We start from the raw sequence: 20358 nt of genomic DNA, 5'->3' as shown, positions 1-20358 counted from the left end.
GTGGAATGCAGAGCTCTTAAAGATATCTTCCCAGACTGCAGTGATGACCCCTTCACTACCTGCACACTGCCACCAGCACACAAGCACTCCTGGCACCTGGTATCTGCCACATGACCCTTCCATCCCTTGGCTGAAGACTGGCTGCAGAGCCACTGGTGCACCAGACCCACGCGAGACTTCAGTCTCATCCTCATTGATTTAGGAACTGGGGTCAAGGCAGGCAACAGAGGCTGTGAACTTTATGTTCCTCAAGATAACTAGGTAGTAGGCAATTGGGCCAGGGATTTATTTTTGTGTGTGTGTGTGTGTGTGTTCTGTTACCCACATTTCAGGGGCAGAGGCAGTTACTGAATTAGTCATTGAAAAAAATTATTAGCATTAATTATAAAAGACTTCATTATAATATTTACAAAATGCACATCATATACTTTGATCAAATTCACTCCATCTGTATTACTCTTAGCCCTTTTTTCTTCTCCCTTTTAGCAATCTAAAAGTTTTCATATAGACACACATAACTCTTTTCCTCTCCCCTCTCCACTGGTTTCAATCCCCAAAGTCCCCTTCACAATGTTTTCTTTTAAAGGTCTCGACTCACCTGTAAGTAAAAACATGGTAGTCAAAAAAGTCACTTTTTAAAGTTTGAAATGTGGGCAGTAGTTTTGCTATAAATGGGTTCTGTTCTGCAATTTTTGTTGTTGCAAGTCCTGGGGCTTGAACTCCGATCCTGGGTGCTGTCACTGAGCTTCTTTTGCTCAAGGCTACCTGTTGAGCCACAGTGTCACTTCTGACCTTTTCTGCGTATGTGGTACTGAGGAATTGAACCCAGGGCTTCATGTATACGAGGCAAGCACTCTACCACTAAGCCACATTTCCAGACGTGAGATTTTTGTTTTAAAAAAATGCACGTGGACCTGTTACTACTATACAGAAATACCAGCTTGTTTCAAAAACTCCATTGGCAATGACTCCTCATCTAACTCTGCATATCCGAGGTTCATTAGCTCCCTCCTCATTCAGGGGAATGGGTGGAGAATCCAACTACCATGCAGGCTCTTGCAGGCCTGGATAGCTCCGTTTCAAACAAGGACCTCAATTCACTCACCATTCTTAAAGCAACTGCCTGTTGAATGGTGACCATTATGTGACCCCAAGAGGCCCGGGGGTCATCTGCCTTAAGCCTCCTCTTGTCACATCTCCCACTCTGTCTAGCAGAGGCTCCCTACAGTCCACTGACATTTATTCACTTGGGAAAGTTTGAGTCCAGCAGAATATCAAACAAGTATTCTCCCCTAATAGGTAAACAGATATATTTTAAAGAGGCTTCATTCCGACTGGCACAAAGGTAAAAAATATATAAGACTGTTTTTAAGCCTATTTAGCAGAATGAAGCCTGAGAAGGAAAATCACTTAGATTTAAGCAAGTTCTGCATCCACAAAAGTCATATATGAGACACCAACAAAGGGAAGTCACTTTTTACCCCTCTTAGTACCTTTCAATGTTTGGTGCTAACTAGGTGAGTGCTGGTGGCTCAAATGTGTAATTCTAGCTACTCAGGAGGCTGACTGGAGGACAGTTTGAGGCCAGTCTGGGAAGAAAAGACAAAGAATTCTATCTCCAATTAGAAAGCATAATAAAGCTGGCTTGGAGGAATGGCTCAGGTGGTAGAGAATCTACTCAAACCAGCAAAGACTGAAGTCCTGCTACCAACAAAACACCTTGGTGCTAATTGGGAAGAGGTTGCAACTGTTCACAAATGTATACAGGCTAGTGGCTGTTTTCTAACAATACCTTAAAATGCTAGTCTGAAGTGTACATGTACAAACATACACATGACATGTATGTTTGTCATCAAAAGACTCCACAAAATGATGCCACCAGATATTTGAATTAAATTATTTTACTGAGAAAAACTGCACATTGAGCACCACAGCAAGACAACTTCCAATCAGTTTAGTAGACAGGTGACAGAACAAAACCATTCAGGGCAGACTGGTAGACTCTGCAGTGGTCAGGAGGGTTCAGACTGAATGAACTGGGGTCCCACAGTGTTTGTGCCACAAGTCAATGGCTTTGCTCACGATCGCATCTGAGCTATCCTGAGGAATCTGTGAACAGAAGAAACCAGGCCAGGCAAAATTTCTGTTTATAAAAACTTCATGATCTTGCACGTAGTCTGGTATAAAACTTATTTCCATGGAGTCTTCACTGTTTCTTGGACAGTGATAGCATAAAGGGCTAATTTAATGCCAGCAAGGACATACTGAGTAGCCTGGTGGCAGACGGCCCAGTGACAGCCTGCACAACACACCAGTCATGGAGCCCAGGTCAGTGACCTGAGCGCCTGGGTTTCCCAGCCCAAGTCTAAACCAGAAAGGACAGCCCAGCTTTCCAGAGCTGTTTACAGGGTGCCAGGGATAATCCTCACTTACTGGGCTGGCACAGCTGGCCATTAATTATTGTAATGATGATGATTCATTACCGAACACACATCCACTTAGTACTCATTATTTTCCAGGCCACTGATCAAATGTTAATACTAATTTTTTTAAAGGATAGGGGAGGTGAATACAGGGGTGTCTGATCAAAGTACATTGTACACACATGGACATGTCAAAATAAAACCCTGCACAACTAAAGGATGCTAATAGAAAATATATAGAAAAGCTGAGCACTAGTGACTCACGCCCATAATCCTAGTTGCACAGAAGGCTGAAATCTAGAAATCTCAGTTCAAGGCCAGCCAGAGCAAAAAAGTCCAAGACTCCATCATCTCCAATTAATCAGCATAAAAGCTGGGCTGGAGACATGGCTCAAGTGGTAGAGAGCTAGCTAAGCCAAAACAAGGATAGACCTTAGGTCTCAGCCATGAGAGCCTAGGTCTCCTTACCCCAGCTTGTTCCTAAGAGAGGATAGACTGAGGCACAAGAGGGAAAGCTAACTGGTTCAGGCTTTTTCCACATGCACTGTGGTAACATGAGCATGAACCCACCTGGGATTGCCCCAGAGCTAGCACAGAAATGAAAAGGCTCAGTCCCTTTTGCAGCATTCCCTCCTGATGGACAGATTGCAGCCAGCTCCTGCTTCCTCCTATTCCCACCCGGCTTGCTGGAGGTCATGTGAGGATAAGACACGGGTACCACAGTAGATACATCTGAGCAGTGGTCTCAAGGCTCAAACCTGCATCCTCTAAACAGCTATAATCCACAGGCCAACTTACAGCTGAAATGTTCCAAGGGAAAAATGCTTCTCACAAAGTAAAAATAAGCTGTTTTTTTCAGCTTACATTTGTTATGGAGATGGGGATTTTATCCTTGCATTTCCACATATGTTTACAATTTGTTCCAATCTACCCCCCCCATCACTCTCTAAAAATATACAATGAATATCCAACCACTTGAAATGATTTAGCAGAACAGGAAAGTCTGGCTTAAGTTGACTTCATTTCTAAATTCAAATGTAATCAAATAAAGCACACTTACATTTTCCAGGAACTTGGTTATCTTCTCTGCACTGTTCAGTGCCATGACTTTTATTTTAAAGGTTAGTAAAATTTCCACAGCTACAAAAACTAAAATCTTACAGGATCCACTTACAACTTTATCCCAAACCCTAGAAAAATGAAAAGCAGTGTCATTAAATGAGATTTTAATGTATTTTTACCCAGATATCTGAAATTATAAAAATAAGATCAAACAACAACTTTTTAAAGTTTCAGAGCAGAATTACTTTGGAACAATGCTCAGAAACAATAACAAAATAGATAAGGCATTGACATGTATTACGAATATAGTCCACTTTAGAGGAAAAAAGGGAAGTTCAATGAAAATGACTGCTCTGGCATCTACCAAATGTGTTCATGTTGTGAGCTTGACATTTTAGGGGGGGGGAAAAGCCAAACACTGCTTTGCTGGTCCTCTATAAGGCTGTTAGAACTGTTGCATTCCCCAGTATGACAACAAAAGTACCATATGAAATATGAGGTCAAGTTAGTTTCATTGCTGGTGACCCTTAGGATAGATTACTGAAACTTCTCCAAGGATTTTTAAGGAGCCAGTTACCAATCCACTATTACACTAAGCTAATTACTCTGATAATTCTCGTAACTCTTAAGTAGCCAGTATACTGTGTACACCAAGTATATACTGTCCTCTAGTGAACTCCTTATCTACATCATAAATTCCTAGAGGGGTGGTCTAGACTCAAACACTTAAAACACATTGGTGTGAAACAGACCGGAAGAGGTCAGTTTGACTGCGTTCAATTCCTTTGAAGATATGAGAGTGGGAAAAGTGGGGCATTACTGGAATCCCAGCTACTTTGGAGGAGGAAACAGAAAGGTGTTAAGTTCTGGGCCAGCCACCAGGGTGAGTTAATAGGACCCTATCTCAAAAAAACAAACAAACAAACAAACAAAAGGAGAGGATGTGGCTCAAGAGGTGGGGCACTTGTGTAGCAAGTGGCAGGCAGGCCAATCCCCAGAAACACACACACACACTGCAAGGATGAAACTAAGGAGGACTGAGATTTTCACTAGATGAGATGCAGCACAGTTGTAGGAAGAGGAGCTCCAGCTCGTGCACGCTCCTGCAGGATGTTTCTGCTGCTTCCAGCATCCACCCATGGTGGGCCTGCAGTCTTCCAAGTATAGACACTGAGAAGCAGAAGCACGCCCTGTGAAGGCAGCTGCTCAAGAACTTAGCTTCAAATTACTATGCGGCTGTAAAACAAATTGACATTCTGACAGATGGCCACAGGAAAGGCCAGTTCTTCTGACTGCAGACCTTCAGCACAAATACTTGCCTCTGTAAACTGGATTCAGGAAGGCATCCTGCAAAACATCTGTGGAACCAAAGGTCATAAGGAAGTCTGGACACTGCAGAACATGTCTTCAGATGACTCAGCAGCCTGCCATCTTCCAGACTCAAGTACTGTTCAAAAGCTTTGGGCTAGAGATGGAACGAGAATATTATTACTCATTTTCTCTGACAAAACGTCACCTGACGTAACAGCCTATAAAAAAATGCATCCTTGCCTTGATGATTCATACCTGTGATCTTAACTACTCAAGAGGCTATGATTAAAAAAAAAAAAAAAGAGGCTGAGATCTAGAGGACCAAAGTTCAAAGCCAATCTGGGTAGAAAACTCTGTGAGACTCAATCTTCAAATTAACAAGCAAATATACTGGGCTGAAAGCATGGCTTAAGAGGTAGAATGCCAGTGAAGCAAGCAGGCAGAGCAAGTGTAAGGCCCTGAGTTCAAGCTAGTATCCGCACACACACAAAAAAAGAATTGACTGTTGAATGCAAGGAAGTACTAGAAAACAAAGTTTCAGAATCGCCCAAAGTCACTTGCACACAGCCATTTCAGAGAATTCCCTGGACCAGGGCTGTTTTGGGTGGTCCCAGGTAAGCAGAGTTGGTATTCCTCCCAAGGCTCACTGTGTGAATCAGATCCAACAGTCTAAGACTAAATCCAACACAAAATACAGCTGCCTTGAGAAGCTAAAGTAAGGCCCACCCATGAAATGACTATTCTGGAACAGATGGTTATCTATATGGATTTTTTTTTTTTTAAGGAAGAGTCAGTTGTAGTGGCACACACCTGGAATCCTAGCTATTCAATAGTCTGAGATGAGGAGGGCTGCAATTTGACATCAGCATGGACTACACAGCAAGACCCTGTCCCAAAAACATAGGGGGAGGGTGTTATAGGGCAGGAGAAGGAGGAAAGGGAATGACTTGAGAAAAAGAGGAGTTAGGGTGGGGAGGAGGTACGAAGAATGAGGCAGTTGAGCTGGAGGAGGTGGTGCACAACAATCCATCAGCCACTGTCTGACACTTAACTCCCCTTTCCTGAGCACCACCACATACAATGCCAAGGAGGCTAAGACAGGATGACAAATGTCAGGCTCTGTACCCAGCACAGATGGACACACAAACTTTTTGGAACAGAGAAGGAATTCAGAGGGAGCACAGCATCTGGGTCATGTCTGGTAGTCTCTCTTACCTAAGCCAATTCTGGAAGACTGGGACAGCCAGCCAAGCCACTGCACTTAGGGTCCACTGGCTAAGAGCAGACATGGAGGGTCAGACCCTAAAGTCCACACTGTCCTTCTGGAAGAGGATGACCAAATCTCCTATGTTTGTTTTCCTAAATCTCTGTCTCCGCTCTGTCAAAGAGGCAACTGGTAACTTGTACCATATCCACTGGGCCAGACTCTGTGCTACAGGCAAGGACTAAAGAGAAAGATAACATCAAATCCCTGCCCTTAAGGTGTGTCAGCCTGACTGGGTCCCACACAGTAAGGATGAAATTCTGCAGTGCTATCCCAGGTCAGGCACAAGGGGCTTGGCTACCTGAGCTCCTTGTACAATGACACATTCACAACTGGCGTGAATCTGTTAGACTTACTTAGGGAATACAATGAGTAAATTAGAAAAAAAAAAAAAAAGTGGTTCTATTTGAGTGGCTTTCATGCCTAGCTAACCATCAGAATTTCCTGATGGTTTTTAAAAATGAGAATTCCAGGACCCCCCCCCCTAGAGACTCTGATTCCAGTGTCTTGGGGAGGAGAAGAGGTGGCAGGAACTGTTTATTCTCCTGGGTGAACTAAAACTGCTGATTTGGTGCTCCTCTCCCTTTGAGAGCACCTAAACCCTGCTGGAGTGTGCTTCTGCCTTTCTGCTTGCTCACTTACTCAATAAAGCTTTGCCAAGTTATCTTTTAAAAAAATAATTTTTCTGTGCTGAGATGGAAAGTTCTTCAAGCATATGTTAAAAACAAAACGAGAATGATAGGACACATGTGCACTGTACAATGCCATTTGTATGCTTTGAAAACTTTTTTCTTTCTTTTTTTATGGTCAGTTGTGGAGCTTGAACTCAGGGCCTGGGAGCTATCTCTAAGTTCTTTTGCTCAAAACTAGCACTTTGAGCCCCAGCACCACTTCTGGTGTTTGAGTGGTAAATTGGAGATAAGAGTCTCATGGGGACTTTTCTGTCCAAGCTGGCTTCAAATCATGATCCTCAGATCTCAACCTCCTGAGTAGCTAGGATTACAGGCATGAGCCACTGGTGCCTGGCTTAAAATTCATTTTGTATATACACATGCATGCAAGAACAGTACTTTTGAAGCAATGTTCACTGTGTAGACCTGGTGGCATGGTGGCACTGATCTATATAGACTCACGTGATTAATTTTTCTGAGAATGTATCCATTTATTATGTTCCCCCAAAATAATGGGGGTTTGAACTAAAGGTCTATTCAAGTCATATTCCTTGTCTTTTTGCTTTAGTTTTTCAGCTAGGGACTTGTTTTTGCATTAGATAACAATCATATTACCTCTGACTTCCATACAGCTGAGATTATAGACATGTACCACCATGCCTAGCCCAAGAATGACTTTTTAAAATACGGCATGAATCACACAAAAATGCTACTAGTTGCAAGAGACCTGATTTAACTAGGCAATTAGCGTATTTACCAATATTCCAATTCCATACCTTATTTTTATTGAAATCAATTAAGTGGATCAAATTTATGTTTTAGTTGAAATACTGCTCTTGTAAGAGCTCTATAAGGCTAGAGTGTCCTGCCCCCTGCCCTGCTTAATAAGTACTGGACACACTTAAAGCAGTGATCTTTGGGGCCCCTCCATCTTTACCACTGCTTCCATCTCCCTTCCAACAGTTGCCACCTCAGTAGATTTTTCAAATAAAAAACAATAACTTAAGAAGACAGAATCATATAAATTATTTTATAAAATTTCATGAAAGAATGAGGTAACTAAGGGAGAAAATGAGAAAGGAGGCAAGGAGGGAGGAGCAGGCCAAGGAAGACTAGCTCATGCATGAAGCAAGTGCCTCTTGGGGTTTTTTTCATTCCTAGGCCAGAAACTGGCACACCTAACTGGCTGTCTGCCACAGCCAGACAGCCTTCCTCCTTCACTAACAGAACCCCTATTTTAACAAGAGACCACCAGGGTTTATAAAACGTTGTTTCCCAGTCTCTGCTGTAGATAGGGAACCAAGTGACAATTCTGGCCGTTCATATGGATAATCTCAGGATTCTGATAGTTTGACCTCAGGTTTTCAACTTCACAGTGGGTGAAAGCAATATTCATTCTGTAGAAACTGAACTTGGAACTCTGGCTTTTCATGGGCTATCAATATGAGGTACAGAACTCTCACCTAATCAGCTGTATGACTTCAAGGGAATAACTGCTCTACAGCGCCCCCTGCTGCTAATCGCTGATATTTTGCAGATCAAGGATATTAAATGAGTTTTTAATTTAGGCTTCACCTTACATTTGGACAGAATCCATCTTATCAGTGAGAATGTATATTCAAGCAGAAGGAAAGTCAGTTCAAGAATGACAAACATGACAGTTTGTCTTTTTTTCTTTACTTTTATCTCCCTTCATAGAAGTCACAGCCATGAGCCCAACATCTACCTTGTGAGCAGGAAAGGAAGGATACCTTAACTCTGCAGCACTGTGAAATGCCTCCCTGCTGGTTACATGAGCAAAAACAATCTACTGCTATGAGAGCCTCCCATTACATATGGGTATACCTAAATCCTAGTAAATACACAAGGAACCATTGTAAATAAAAGGCCAGCGGACTCTAGACTGGGATGAACAGCAGTTGGCAAACTGGCCTGCAGCAGGGCAGGGGCAGGGCATCCCCAGTAGACCAACCCAGCAGTCTATGGCTGCTTTTGTGCTCCAACAAAAGACTAAGAGGCTGCAATAGAGATCCTCTGGCCTACTATACTACAACTATCTGGCCTTTTATAGAAAATATTTGGTAAGTTCTACAATAAATGGTCCAATCATAACTGCAGGTACACCAGGAAATGAGTACTTCCCAATGACCCCCAATACCGTATCTTGCACCAACCCTCAACAACAACAACAACAAAAATTACCAGATGGGGTAATGAATCCCGGTATTTGTTATTTAACTGGTTCACAAAGCATCGGATGATCCAGTAACAGTCAACATTATCTTCCACCATCTCTTCCATGGCTTTAGCAATGGCAAGAAATACTTCATCCTCAGGCTGCTGAAAGATTAATAATAAATCTCAAGAAAGAGACAGGAGACTAGACCAAGATTTATTTCTTTAATAAAAAAGAAACCTTACCCTCTCTATTCTGAAGAAGCCACTTTAACAAATCAAAGTGGTATCAGAAAGCAGAGTGAATGGGAAAAGAGAAGAGTAAGGGAAGGGGAGGGCAAATAGTTATGGGAGCGTCTTGGAACCAGTGTTGTTTAGGAATGACTAGTTTTCAGGTAACAACTAAAACTAAGAAATATCTTTGTTTCTTTGAAAAAATCCCAGTGAAGTCAAAATGGTGATTTTAATAAAAAGTAGAAAGTATTTCATGTATAGGCCTTCTTTCAACTTGTTAATATTCCATAAAATGTCAAGAATACCAGAGCTAAGATTAAAGAAATATATTTCAATTTGTTATTAGTGTGGTGAAGGACAGAAGGGAAGTCCTCTTGCTTGGACTCCCCCCTCCCCCCACACACAGTCACTTGATGCTAGGTACCCCCCCACCCCCAGGGTGGCATGTCATATGCTGTTCCTAATGTCTCTCCAAGGGACAGGACCCGAGCAGAGGACCAATGTCCTTCTGCTGATTATACTCCTTGCTGAGCACTATCACACACACAAACTATTAACAGATTTGAAAAAATGAGCAGGGAAGCCAGGCACCAGTGGCTCATGCCTGTAAGCCTAGCTACTCAGGAGGCTGAGGATCTGAGGATTGTGGTTCAAAGCCAGCCCGGGCAGGAAAGTCCATGAGACTCTTATCTCCAATTAACTACCAGAAAACCAGAAATGGCACTGTGGTTCAGGTGGTAGAGGGCTAGCCTTGAGCTGAAGAGCTCAGGGACAGTGCCCAGGCCCAGAGTTCAAGCCCCACGACCAACAGAAAAAAACAAAAATGAGTGGAATCAGTGAGTGGCTCCAACCTCCATATAGCACCTCATATAGCATGGGCACTGGGCCTGCATTATGGGCATGTATCTTGGAGTTTGGATGAGCTGAACAAGATGAGGTGGCCTCTCAGATTTCTTGAGCCAGTAGATTATCTAATACATTTTATTTTTTGTTGGTATTTTTTTCTTATTTATTGTCAATGTGATGTACAGAGAGGTTCTAACACATTTTAATACATAATTTTAAGGACTCAGGTAGTATTGTCAACCTCACTATGCTGATAAGGGAGACTGTAAGACATTCGGTTATTTCAGGGGTCCTCTCAATCTCCATAAATAAAAGCAAATGACCAAGACTAGTTCTAAAATTTATCCATGAGTACCACATCAGCAACTCCAAAAACAAAAATCAATCATCCCTCCTTCCTCCTTATGAGGAAGGGTCTCACTATGTAGTCCAGGCTGGCCTGAAACTTGTGGTTCTCTTGCCTTGGCCTCCAGAGGGGTGGGATTAAAAACATGTGCCACTGCACCTGGGTTAAAACCCAATTGGCAATAAAAATAAATAAGAGAGCAGAGCTTACAAGCAAGCCCCGATTCAAATAATTCATTTTTTTGTGTGTGCAAATAAATAAAAGCTTCATTAAAATGTCTAGAGAGCAAGGCACGGTGATACATGTCTACATGCCTGTAATCACAGCATTCAGAAGGCTCAGCTGGAAGACTGTGAGTTTAAGGCCAGCCTAGAGCCTCAAAGTGAGTTTGAGGCCATCCTGGCCTCGAACCCTGCCTAGACAAAATGCCTAGAGAGACTGTGATTAAGCAGCCAAATCTCAAAACCTGTAATACTCCTTTTTCTGTCCTCTTCCTTCCTTGAACCTTTACAAAAAGTAATCCAAGATAACTGGAGCAAGGCGTTTGTTACAGATGAAACTAAGAAGTAGTGTGGGGCTGAGGCTATGAAATGGCTCAAGGAGGAGGAGGTTGAGACTGAGGAGAGGCCTGAAGAGAGCATTAAAACAGCCAGGGGATGGGCTGGGAATATGGCCTACTGGCAAGAGTGCTTGCCTCGTATACATGAAGCCCAGGGTTCGATTCCCCAGCACCACATATATAGAAAATTGCCAGAAGTGACACTGTGGCTCAAGTGGCAGAGTGCTAGCCTTGAGCAAAAAGAAGCCAGGGACAGTGCTCAGGCCCTGAGTCCAAGGCCCAGGACTGGCCAAAAAAAAAAAAAAAAAAAACAGCCAGGGACTACCAGGACCCTGCAGGCTGAGATCCAGGGGGCCCAAAGGGCCTGCAGGCCAAAGGCACAAGTAGCTGGCAGTGCTGACACACACAGGGAAAAAGGAAATAAATAAATATGTTGATTGTAATGGGAGTCTTCATACCTGCACCTGTTAAAGATGCTGCAAGTGTGGAAAGGGTGGAGTCTAGAATGTACTAATGAACTGGACCTATGGTGTGGATTGAGGATTAATACACTGTAAATAATGTACAATACATGGGGGTTAGGATCGTAGCTCAAATATATAACTATATGTATACATATGCATATACATATAGGTATGTGACTTGTGTGGTATCATGTGGACACACATACATTTACTTCTTGCCCACTGAGAGGGCTCAGAAACCATGGCAGTCTGGAAACACTGAGTAGATATAGTGTCCAGTTCTTGGTTTCTAAAAACCACACTCCAAAAAAAAAAAAAAGGCTATCTGAAGCAAGGCCACTGCCCAGAAGGTACAAGACAAGCCTGGAACATTCTGCTGTGCTAGAAAGTTAGGAATGACTCAAATTAATGGTGACTCTTCAAAAAGACACATATATTTAGTGGAAGGGACACCCAGTATCCAAACCTGGGATGTTCTGGACATCAAGAGAAATAATGGCAGTACAAAATTATAAGGCAGTGGGGCTGGAAATGTGGCTTACATGCATGAAGCCCTAGGTTCAGTTCCTCAGTGACAAATAAACAGAAAAGGCTAGAAGTGGTACTGTGGTAGAGGCTCAGGAACAGTGCCCAGGCTCTGAGTTCAAGCCCCAAGCATGGCAAAAAAAAATGCTTACAAAATTATAAGCCAGTGATTCAAAAAGGACTATAAATTCACAGTGACATTAATAAACAAATGAGATGTGGAAAAGCCCTCCCTATAGATGAAAAATCAACTAAGATGCAGGGATAATAGGATTAGAAAATCACCATTTGGCATAGCAGTAACATTGTTTCAGGCAAGAATTATTAGTGGTTCGATATTTACAAGTCTCAAAATACCTCCCTCAAAATTATTGATTCCAGTGAGAAAAAGGGTAATCTTACAGTGGAGATACTTGGCAGGCAGAAACTTTTCCAAATGGTCAAAGCCACCATCCATAGTAATGACACTCATGTTCCTGTGGTTCCCTTGTCAATAGTGCAGAAGCAGATTTCATCAAAAGGAAACACTGGGCACATCCAAATGGAGAAACATGACTGGCCTGCACATGTCAGAAGTATCACGGTCATGAAAGAGCAAGTGAGACAGACCAAAGAAATGCTCTGCAGTAGAGAAGACTAAAGCATGGCAAGTAACAGTCATGTGTGATCCAGGACTGGACCCTGGTGATCAGAAGAAGGGTTTCAGGGAACAATCTCAGCAAGTCCTTCAGATTTCCTAGTAGTACTGTATCACAGCTGGTGTTCTGGTTTTGACCATTGTACCAAAGTTATGAAAAAGGTGTCATATGAGTGGATAAAGATATACAGAGATGCTGTACTATTCTCACAACTTATTTATGAACAGATTATTTAAGCATGAAGCTAACACATGAAAAAATTAAAATTAACAATGAAACTCTTGAGCAAAAATTTATTGGGAATAGGATAATTCATAATAGTGTCTCCCCACAAAGGGACATAGTTTACAAAGGAAAACTAAAGCCCAGCAGGCATCCTCACCAAACGATGTCCCAAGGGGCCAATCTACACTAAGTCCTTCTGATGGTGGGTTGGAAATGATGCAGAATTGCCCTACCAAGAATGAACAGCCTGGACCCAGCCAGAAGGAAGCAGCAGCCAGAGCTGAAGTACAGAGATTTCCACCAAAACAACTGATCAACACTCTTCCAAAATGTCGAGAGCATCAAGGATTAAAAAAGACAAAGGAACTGTCCCCAACCAAAGGCAACTAAAGCAACATGGCAATTCAATGCAATCCATGACCCAAGATCAAATCTTCAGAACTTTATTTGTGATAAAGGGTATTACTGATAAAACTGGTCAGACTTGAGTAGAGACTGTGGATTAGAGGACACATTCTTACTAATGCTAACCTCTTAGTTTTGATAACTGTACTATGCTTACCTCTGGAGGTAAAGGACTCTCAGGTAACAGAATCATGTCTTCATCTTACTCTCGAATGACTCATAAGAAGAAATATGTGTACATATACAGGAAAGACAAAGCAATGCCATAAAATGTTAATAGGCATCTGGGTAACTGGTATGCGGGAATCATTGACAATATTCTTAAAACTTTTCTGAAGTTCATGTAACAATGTTCCAGCCAACAAGGGACCTACTGTATGATGGTGTCACCATAAGACTAGCTGCTAATGACATCATAGTTATCTTAGTTTGAGTAAGAACACACTATGTCTGCAAGTGAAAGTCTATTCACACATTTCTCAAATGTATTCCTATAATTAAGCAATGCATGCCTACATCTCACAATGAAATGTATTTTTAAAAAATAAACTGGATTGGTTCAGACAGTGCAGGGCCACAGATGCCAGTTAAAGATGTGATGCTTTGATTGTACTGACAATGGAAAACTGCTAAACATTTCTAAGACAAGACAGAATACAATCAAAGGCTGACAAAATGGGATGATGAAGAGTTGAGGTAAGCATCAAGCAAGAGTGACCACTAACCCGTGGAAAAGAAGGACTTCGAGGCAGCTTCCCAGACTCCAGCTGGTACATGCGGAGATACACTTCAACCTGAGGCATGGTATCACTGACGAAGCGAGTGACTTTTAGAGCATGAAGGATATCAGAGTACTGATCCTTGCGATACATCATCACCTGGCCATGGGACTCGTGGTGTGGAGGCAGGATCCCTACACAGAGACCCAGAACAAAAAGAGGGCAATGTGGCATCATGGGCTTGTGACTGGTGGCGTGGAGGGAGAATCCACACACAGAGACCCAGAACAAGAAAAAAGGCAAAATAATGAAACACTAACCACAATCCTTCCTCTACTGTAAAAAGAAAAAAGACTCCTATGAGAAGCACCTCATCACAATTAGAATTTACACAAATAGACTATTTAAACTTAGAAATTCTTACTATAATCTTATATGTTAAATACTATCAATATTTGAATGATGATATATCACTGTTATTAGAGAAATGAAAAAATGAATTAAGTATATCACCTAATTTTGAGACAATAATCACATCAATTATAATGATTTAACCTGATTTACAGCTCTCAGCATGGGGTCATTTCTCACTCCTAAGAGACCTCACTCCATGTGTCTCAGAACCACTAACAGCTGGCTGAATCCTTTTCTTCTACAACAGTTAAAACATAATCATAGAATATCCTATCATCAGAGTCACACAAGTCCTCAACTTCATTGGTGAGGTAGCCAATCTTACACTACATTTCTATGACATTTTATGCTCATTACTCCAATTAAACGTGATTGTGTCTGCACAGTATCACGCTTTGGTTCATCTTTTTTTTTTAAGCAAATGGCATGGTAAAAAGATCCTGGCAGAGCCTTCAGTAACCCTGGGTTCCAGCCTTAGAACTGCTAATATCAGGACTCTCATAAAAATGTCAGTGTCCACCTCTCTGTACATCAGTTTGATAATAAAAATTTGAGAAAAAAAAGTCAGTGTTCAATATTATTGTATATATATACATATATGTATAAACATACATATATACATATACATATATGTATATATATGTCCAGTAGTATTGGTTTCATGAAATTGGAAGTGCTAATGTTCAGCATGTACAAGTTTAAAATTATATCTGGCACCACTTCCTATGTAACTCTGAAAATTCTTGATACTTGGTGTGTGATATCATCTGCATATGGAAGGAATAGTTATTTATTACTGTTTTGCAATCTCATCTGATTTTTTTTAAAAAATTAACTGTAAATGTGAGGTACAGAGGGTTTATAGTTACATACACAAATTAATGAGTACCTTTCTTTTTGAACAGTGTCAAAAGAATAAATAGAAATGGAAGTCATTACTTTATTGAGAGTACTGATATCAGGAAGAAATAAATAGTTCAAGGGACTTAAGTATTTTGTGTATGAGTCAGCTGCCATTAAAAGAGCAAGTTTTAAGGCTGGGGATATGGCCTAGTGGCAAGAGTGCTTGCCTCGTATACATGAGGCCCTGGGTTCAATTCCCCAGCACCACATATACAGAAAACAGCCAGAAGTGGCACTGTGGCTCAAGTGGCAGAGTGCTAGCCTTGAGCAAAAAGAAGCCAGGGATAGTGCTCAGGCCCCTGAGTCCAAGGCCCAGGACTGGCCAAAAAAAAAAAAAAAAAGAGCAAGTTTTATTACTCCTAAAAAAAATGTCAGTGTCTCTGTGTATCTATTTCTTCATTTATCAGGGGCAGGAAGTAGAATAGATGAGAATTTCATCAAATGTTCCCTGAAGAATCTGAGCCCCAAGAGTTCATCAGAAAATGGTGCCACACTCAAATAGATTAGAAGAATGATGTCAATATATTTTCTAGGCTCTCAGTTTTACAGTAGAAAAAAATGACTTAATTATCATAGCATCATTAAATGTAACAACACTGGACAGAAACAGACTCAGTTGTCAGCCTTCCAAGGTTTGATTTCTTACTCTATATTTAACTAGCTTGGGAAATCTTTAGCAATTTTCTCCATTTCCTTATGCCTTAACTTCTTCATTTAAAATAAGTGACTAAGAACACAATTACTTAATAAACAAACCAACATGCATAAAACACTAAGAAGAGTACCCAGTACATGTTCAGTGTCAGCTAGCACATTTGACTATGGCTCATTTCTTGCATAAAGCAGCACAGATCCAATATCCTCCAGAACAGTCTGGAAGAAAAGGTAGATGATCCAAAAGTCTGTGGTTAACAACTTGTTCAAATTTTCTTTTCCTGACTCACACCTTGACTCTTGCCATAGCTGTAGGTCTCTGGGCCAGGCTTTCAGAGAAGCCAAAGGAAGACTTAAAGCATCCTCCACATCTGGGTTGATACAGACCATACCACCGCTGTAGCCAAAACTCCATCATAAAACCACAGGCTGCACAATGCCTCTCATGGTAAATTTGAAGCCTGCTTCCCAAAAGTGATCCTAAACCGTTCTTTCTGATAGTGATGTAAAAAGTGGACAGGAACATACAGGTCCCAGAGCAATTAGAATTTGTGCTAGGAGGAGTTGTATATGCTCTGACAGCTCGAACTTTCCAGTGCCTTTACCACCCTCAAGAAGAAACAGTGACTTATAGGATAAAGAATGGTAATGGCTGATGATGGACAGCTATATGCTTTGGCAGGCACAGCCATGACAGGGAAAAACATTCGGGGCTACAAAAGGATGCTGCCATTGCTTGTGCTGAGTTTTGTCCCAAGAAAAGAGGCAGATCAATTTTCCTTCTACTTCAGCCACTCATCACCATAATACATTCACACCTTTAGGAAAAGAAAACTGATTCCACTTTGACTCTGGTAGCACACAATTGGAAGTAATGCCGCTGCCACTGAGAATCAAAGAATCTAACAAATTTAAAGCTAAAACCTAGACAAAATTTAGCTCCTGATTGTCACTGTACAGATGCAAATTGAGGCACGCTATGGTTCTCCCCTATCAGGCTAGACCAGTTCTCCCCATGCCAGTCCACTCTTATCCCAGGAGGATATGTTAGCTTCTTTTCCATCACAAATAAACCAATACTCCTGGAGTAATTTCTAGAATATTTCTGCTGAAGCCAAAATCCTAAAAGCTTTTACAGGGAACAGTAATTGAGTCTCCTGAGGAAGGCCTAATGCTCAGAACTCAGAAAAGGGCCTAGCCAACTCCTCCTTTTCTGACTGTAAGATAACAAATGATCCCATTATCCAATACTTTTGAAGGTAAATTTCCCAGCCCTGAGGTCTCATACCTAGAAGTACCTTCCATACCAATGCACGGTACATGGACGGGAGAGGGAACCTCTGGCTAAAAGTACAAAGCTTCTCAATATCTAGTAGAAGAAGAAAGCAAGTAGTTAGTAGTAGTTAGTGGAGAAGCACATCTCCTTTTTTTCTTTTTCTTTTTCTTTTTTTTTTTCCAGTCCTGGGCCTTGAACTCAGGGCCTGGGCACTGTCCCTGGTATCATTTTTGCTATAGGCTAGCACTCTGCCACTTGAGCCACAGCGCCATTTCTGGCCATCTTCTATATATGTGGTGCTCATGTATATAAGGCAAGCACTCTTGCCACTAGGCCATATTCCCAGCCCACAACATCTCATTTTTTAAGTGAAAGTACACATTAGACATTTCTTTAGGGCAAGTCTACCATGCAGTCTGCAAATATACCAAAGACTCCAGTCTGATTTCTAGCCTAAGTCTTCCACCAATTAAGCTATTTAAAACAATTGGCACTGTAGAATATAAGAGGTACATTTAATTTACATTGCTACATTCTCTACATTAGCAGCAGAGACTTATTATAGAATTTATCTCATTTAATCCACATTACAAGATTGGTGAAGCTCAAAGTAGTTAAGTGACTTCACCCAATTAACATAGCTAGTAAGTGGTATAGTCAGCCTTCAAATCCCAATAAATAACACTAAATCACCCTGGGCCTCTAGACCTATACTTACTAAGGGAGAATAATAAGGCCAGACATACTTTAAACACAGAATGTAGGGCAAGGAATGTGGCTTAATAATAGAGTGCTTGCCTAGCGTGTATGAGGCTGTGTTCAATTCCTTGATACCACATAAACACAAAAAAATAAATTTACAAAAATGGAAGGTGCAATAAGATCAGGTGTAAAGTATTTTTGAAACTTTAAGAGTACTGTGTATGAACTGGGGATGTACCTCAGAGGCAGAGTACTGGACTGCGATCTTCTGCACCAAAGAGGTATGGAGGACAAAAGGAGAAGTAAGAAACAGAAAATAAAAAGCACTCTATACAAAGAAACTACTTTTTAAATCCATAGTTTAGTTTTAATATTTTCATGAAAAAATCATGATGGGCAATGTTGAAAAAGTTTACCTAGAAGATATGATAATGCATCTAAAGAAACCTTGCAAACCCTTCTCTCAGTGAAATACAAAATTTGGAAATCCATTAACTTCTCAAAATATGTTATCATATCACTAAAAAGAAAAAATAAGTACAGCAAGTAAAAACTACCCCTGAATGTCTCCTAAGGTAATATGTACTGCAGAATAGTGGAATGACTGGGAACTAGTAAGCTTAACATGTAAAACTCACCCAGGCGATCATCTTTTAGGAGAATTTCCAATGATTTCTTTTCTTCAACTCCACGAAACCCCACTTTCTCATAATATACAGAACGGAAGTTTCTCTGAGAGTCCTCAGTCATGATTCATTCTTGGAGGGGAGAAAGGGAAGGAGAGATGAAGGAAGAGAAAAAGAAATGAACCTAGAAACACAAATTAACAATTAGGAAACATTCCAATGGTTTTCCCCACCTTGAAAAGATAAAGATATATTATGATAAATTACCTTTCCCTTTACACAATTCATCTCACCTATGCCCCTTGGCCAAATCCAAGATATAAACCAACAGTCCCCTGGATCTGCTAAAATGGCACAAACTATATAAAGTAGGGTTCCTACTTAGGAGAGCTCCTAGCATGACCCAATATTCTGTGGCCATTATAAATGTATTACCACTGAAATGAGAAACCAGGCAAGATGTGTTACAAAGAGGAGTTTTCAAACAGTATAATTCATGAGTTTGATTTTACAAAATATTATTCACTTAAAACGGAAGTCACGTCTGGTATTCCCAGTACTCAGGAAGCTAAAGCAGAACAATGGTTGAGTTCCAGGCCAGGCTGAACTACATAGTAAGATTCTCAAAAAAATAAACAAAGACTGTATTCCAAAATGTCAGTGATGATTATCTTTAGGTAGTAGGATTCTAGGAGATTTTTTTCCCTTCTTTTATTTAGCTGTTCTTCCTTAAATGGGCATTTCTGTGAAAGAATGTAAGTTATATGAAAGTGAATACCCACAGGTTTGTCTTGTATTTTCCTTCTGCTGTGGACAAAACTCTATCAGGTATAATTATCAAAATACAAAACGTGCAACATCACTAAATTGTACTAAGAGGGTACGAAATGTAAGAGGCTGAACAAGAGACACCACAACCAAGAGTTGAAGGCAGAAAAAGGCCTTAAAAGTCTGGCATGAAAATTTAAGTAGCTTTGTGATCACTGGTTCTTTCAAAATGACATTCATTATGCTGATGGTAAATCAAGATTGTTAGGTTGGTGCTTCAAAAGCACTGAAGATGTACAGTATTATATTAAAAAAAGTAAGTGTCCACGTGAAAGGAAGAGTAAATCCTCAGGACTTAAAAAATCCCCAAGCTGTCCAGGGGAAGGGTTTCTTCCTTGATGGAAAGATTTCATTCAAGGAATCAACTCCATCACTGAAAAGATGAGAATGTGTCTTGAGAAAGCTTTTACAGCGCTGTAAGCTCTTCGTGAGACCCTTAAAATACAAAATGGAACTGGGGGCCGGTCTTTTAAACGCATGTAGGGTCCCTGGGGTCTGCGATTCCGTGGCTAGGGTATCCCCCGGAGGAATACCGTCGGTGAGCCCGGAAGCCCCGGGCCTCCTTCGGATTATTCTCAGTAACCCCGGCGGGCCCAGGTTTCCCTCCGGTGGGAAGGCGAGCGCCCCGGGCGCAGGACCCCAGGCCCCACTCTCCCCGTTAGGAGCTTCACCTCTAGCAGGGGAAAACACACCCGAGGTTGAGACTGAGAGGCCGGCGGGAGGAAGTGGAAACCAGGCGGCTTTGTTGGAAGCCCTAGGGCGCTCGTAAGGTTCTGGCGCCGGCACCGCCAGCACCGCCAACACCGCCAACACCGCCAACACCGCCGCCGCCGCCGCCGCCGCCGCCTCCTCTGCCCGGGCCACTAGACATGACGTCAACGCCGTGGGCGACCAAACGCGCGTGCGCTGCAGCGCGTGCGCATGCGCAGGGGTCAGTCAGAGGCTATGCCTGCATCCGGAAGCCAAAGCCTGGACTGTTAGAAAGAGCAAGGGGGATCCGCGGATCCCTGGGTCTCTCTTCGCTGCCCCTCGGAAAGGATTTTCTAAACTTTCCGCCTGGGAGACCCGTCTGCTAGCTGCGTTCCTAC

General features: G+C 41.7%; 1 protein-coding gene across 5 annotated transcripts; it reads right to left on the bottom strand.

Annotated features, from left to right (window-relative positions):
- Window positions 1-1885: 1885 nt before the first annotated feature.
- On the bottom strand, window positions 1886-20075 carry Tbc1d7 (TBC1 domain family member 7). Of its 5 annotated transcripts, none has more exons than XM_048348452.1 (8): window positions 19942-20075; window positions 18455-18626; window positions 17127-17207; window positions 13874-14061; window positions 8934-9071; window positions 4805-4950; window positions 3484-3613; window positions 1886-2109 (listed from the first exon to the last, which is right to left on the bottom strand). In XM_048348452.1, the coding sequence occupies exons 2-8, from the start codon at window positions 18564-18566 to the stop codon at window positions 2023-2025; spliced, it is 882 nt and encodes a 293-aa protein (XP_048204409.1). In that variant the 5' UTR covers window positions 18567-18626; window positions 19942-20075; the 3' UTR covers window positions 1886-2022. The 5 variants fall into 5 exon arrangements, with proteins under 5 accessions (XP_048204409.1, XP_048204413.1, XP_048204412.1 ...); XM_048348456.1 differs by having other exon boundaries at window positions 8934-9068; XM_048348455.1 differs by having other exon boundaries at window positions 18455-18574; window positions 19963-20075.
- Window positions 20076-20358: the final 283 nt, after the last annotated feature.

This window comes from Perognathus longimembris, chromosome 6, assembly GCF_023159225.1.
Source record: "Perognathus longimembris pacificus isolate PPM17 chromosome 6, ASM2315922v1, whole genome shotgun sequence".
NCBI lineage: Eukaryota > Metazoa > Chordata > Mammalia > Rodentia > Heteromyidae > Perognathus > Perognathus longimembris.
This window is presented reverse-complemented; position numbering and strand designations above follow the sequence as displayed.

Coding starts and splice junctions, on each gene's coding strand:
- Tbc1d7 (XM_048348452.1), bottom strand. CDS start 18,566: ATGACTGAGGACTCTCAGAGAAACTTCCGTTCTGTATATTATGAGAAA. Junction 3,614..4,804: donor CCTGAATCCAGTTTACAGAG/GCAAGTATTTGT, acceptor TCATTTTTCTAG/GGTTTGGGATAAAGTTGTAA. Junction 2,110..3,483: donor TAACCAAGTTCCTGGAAAAT/GTAAGTGTGCTT, acceptor TTCTGTTCACAG/ATTCCTCAGGATAGCTCAGA.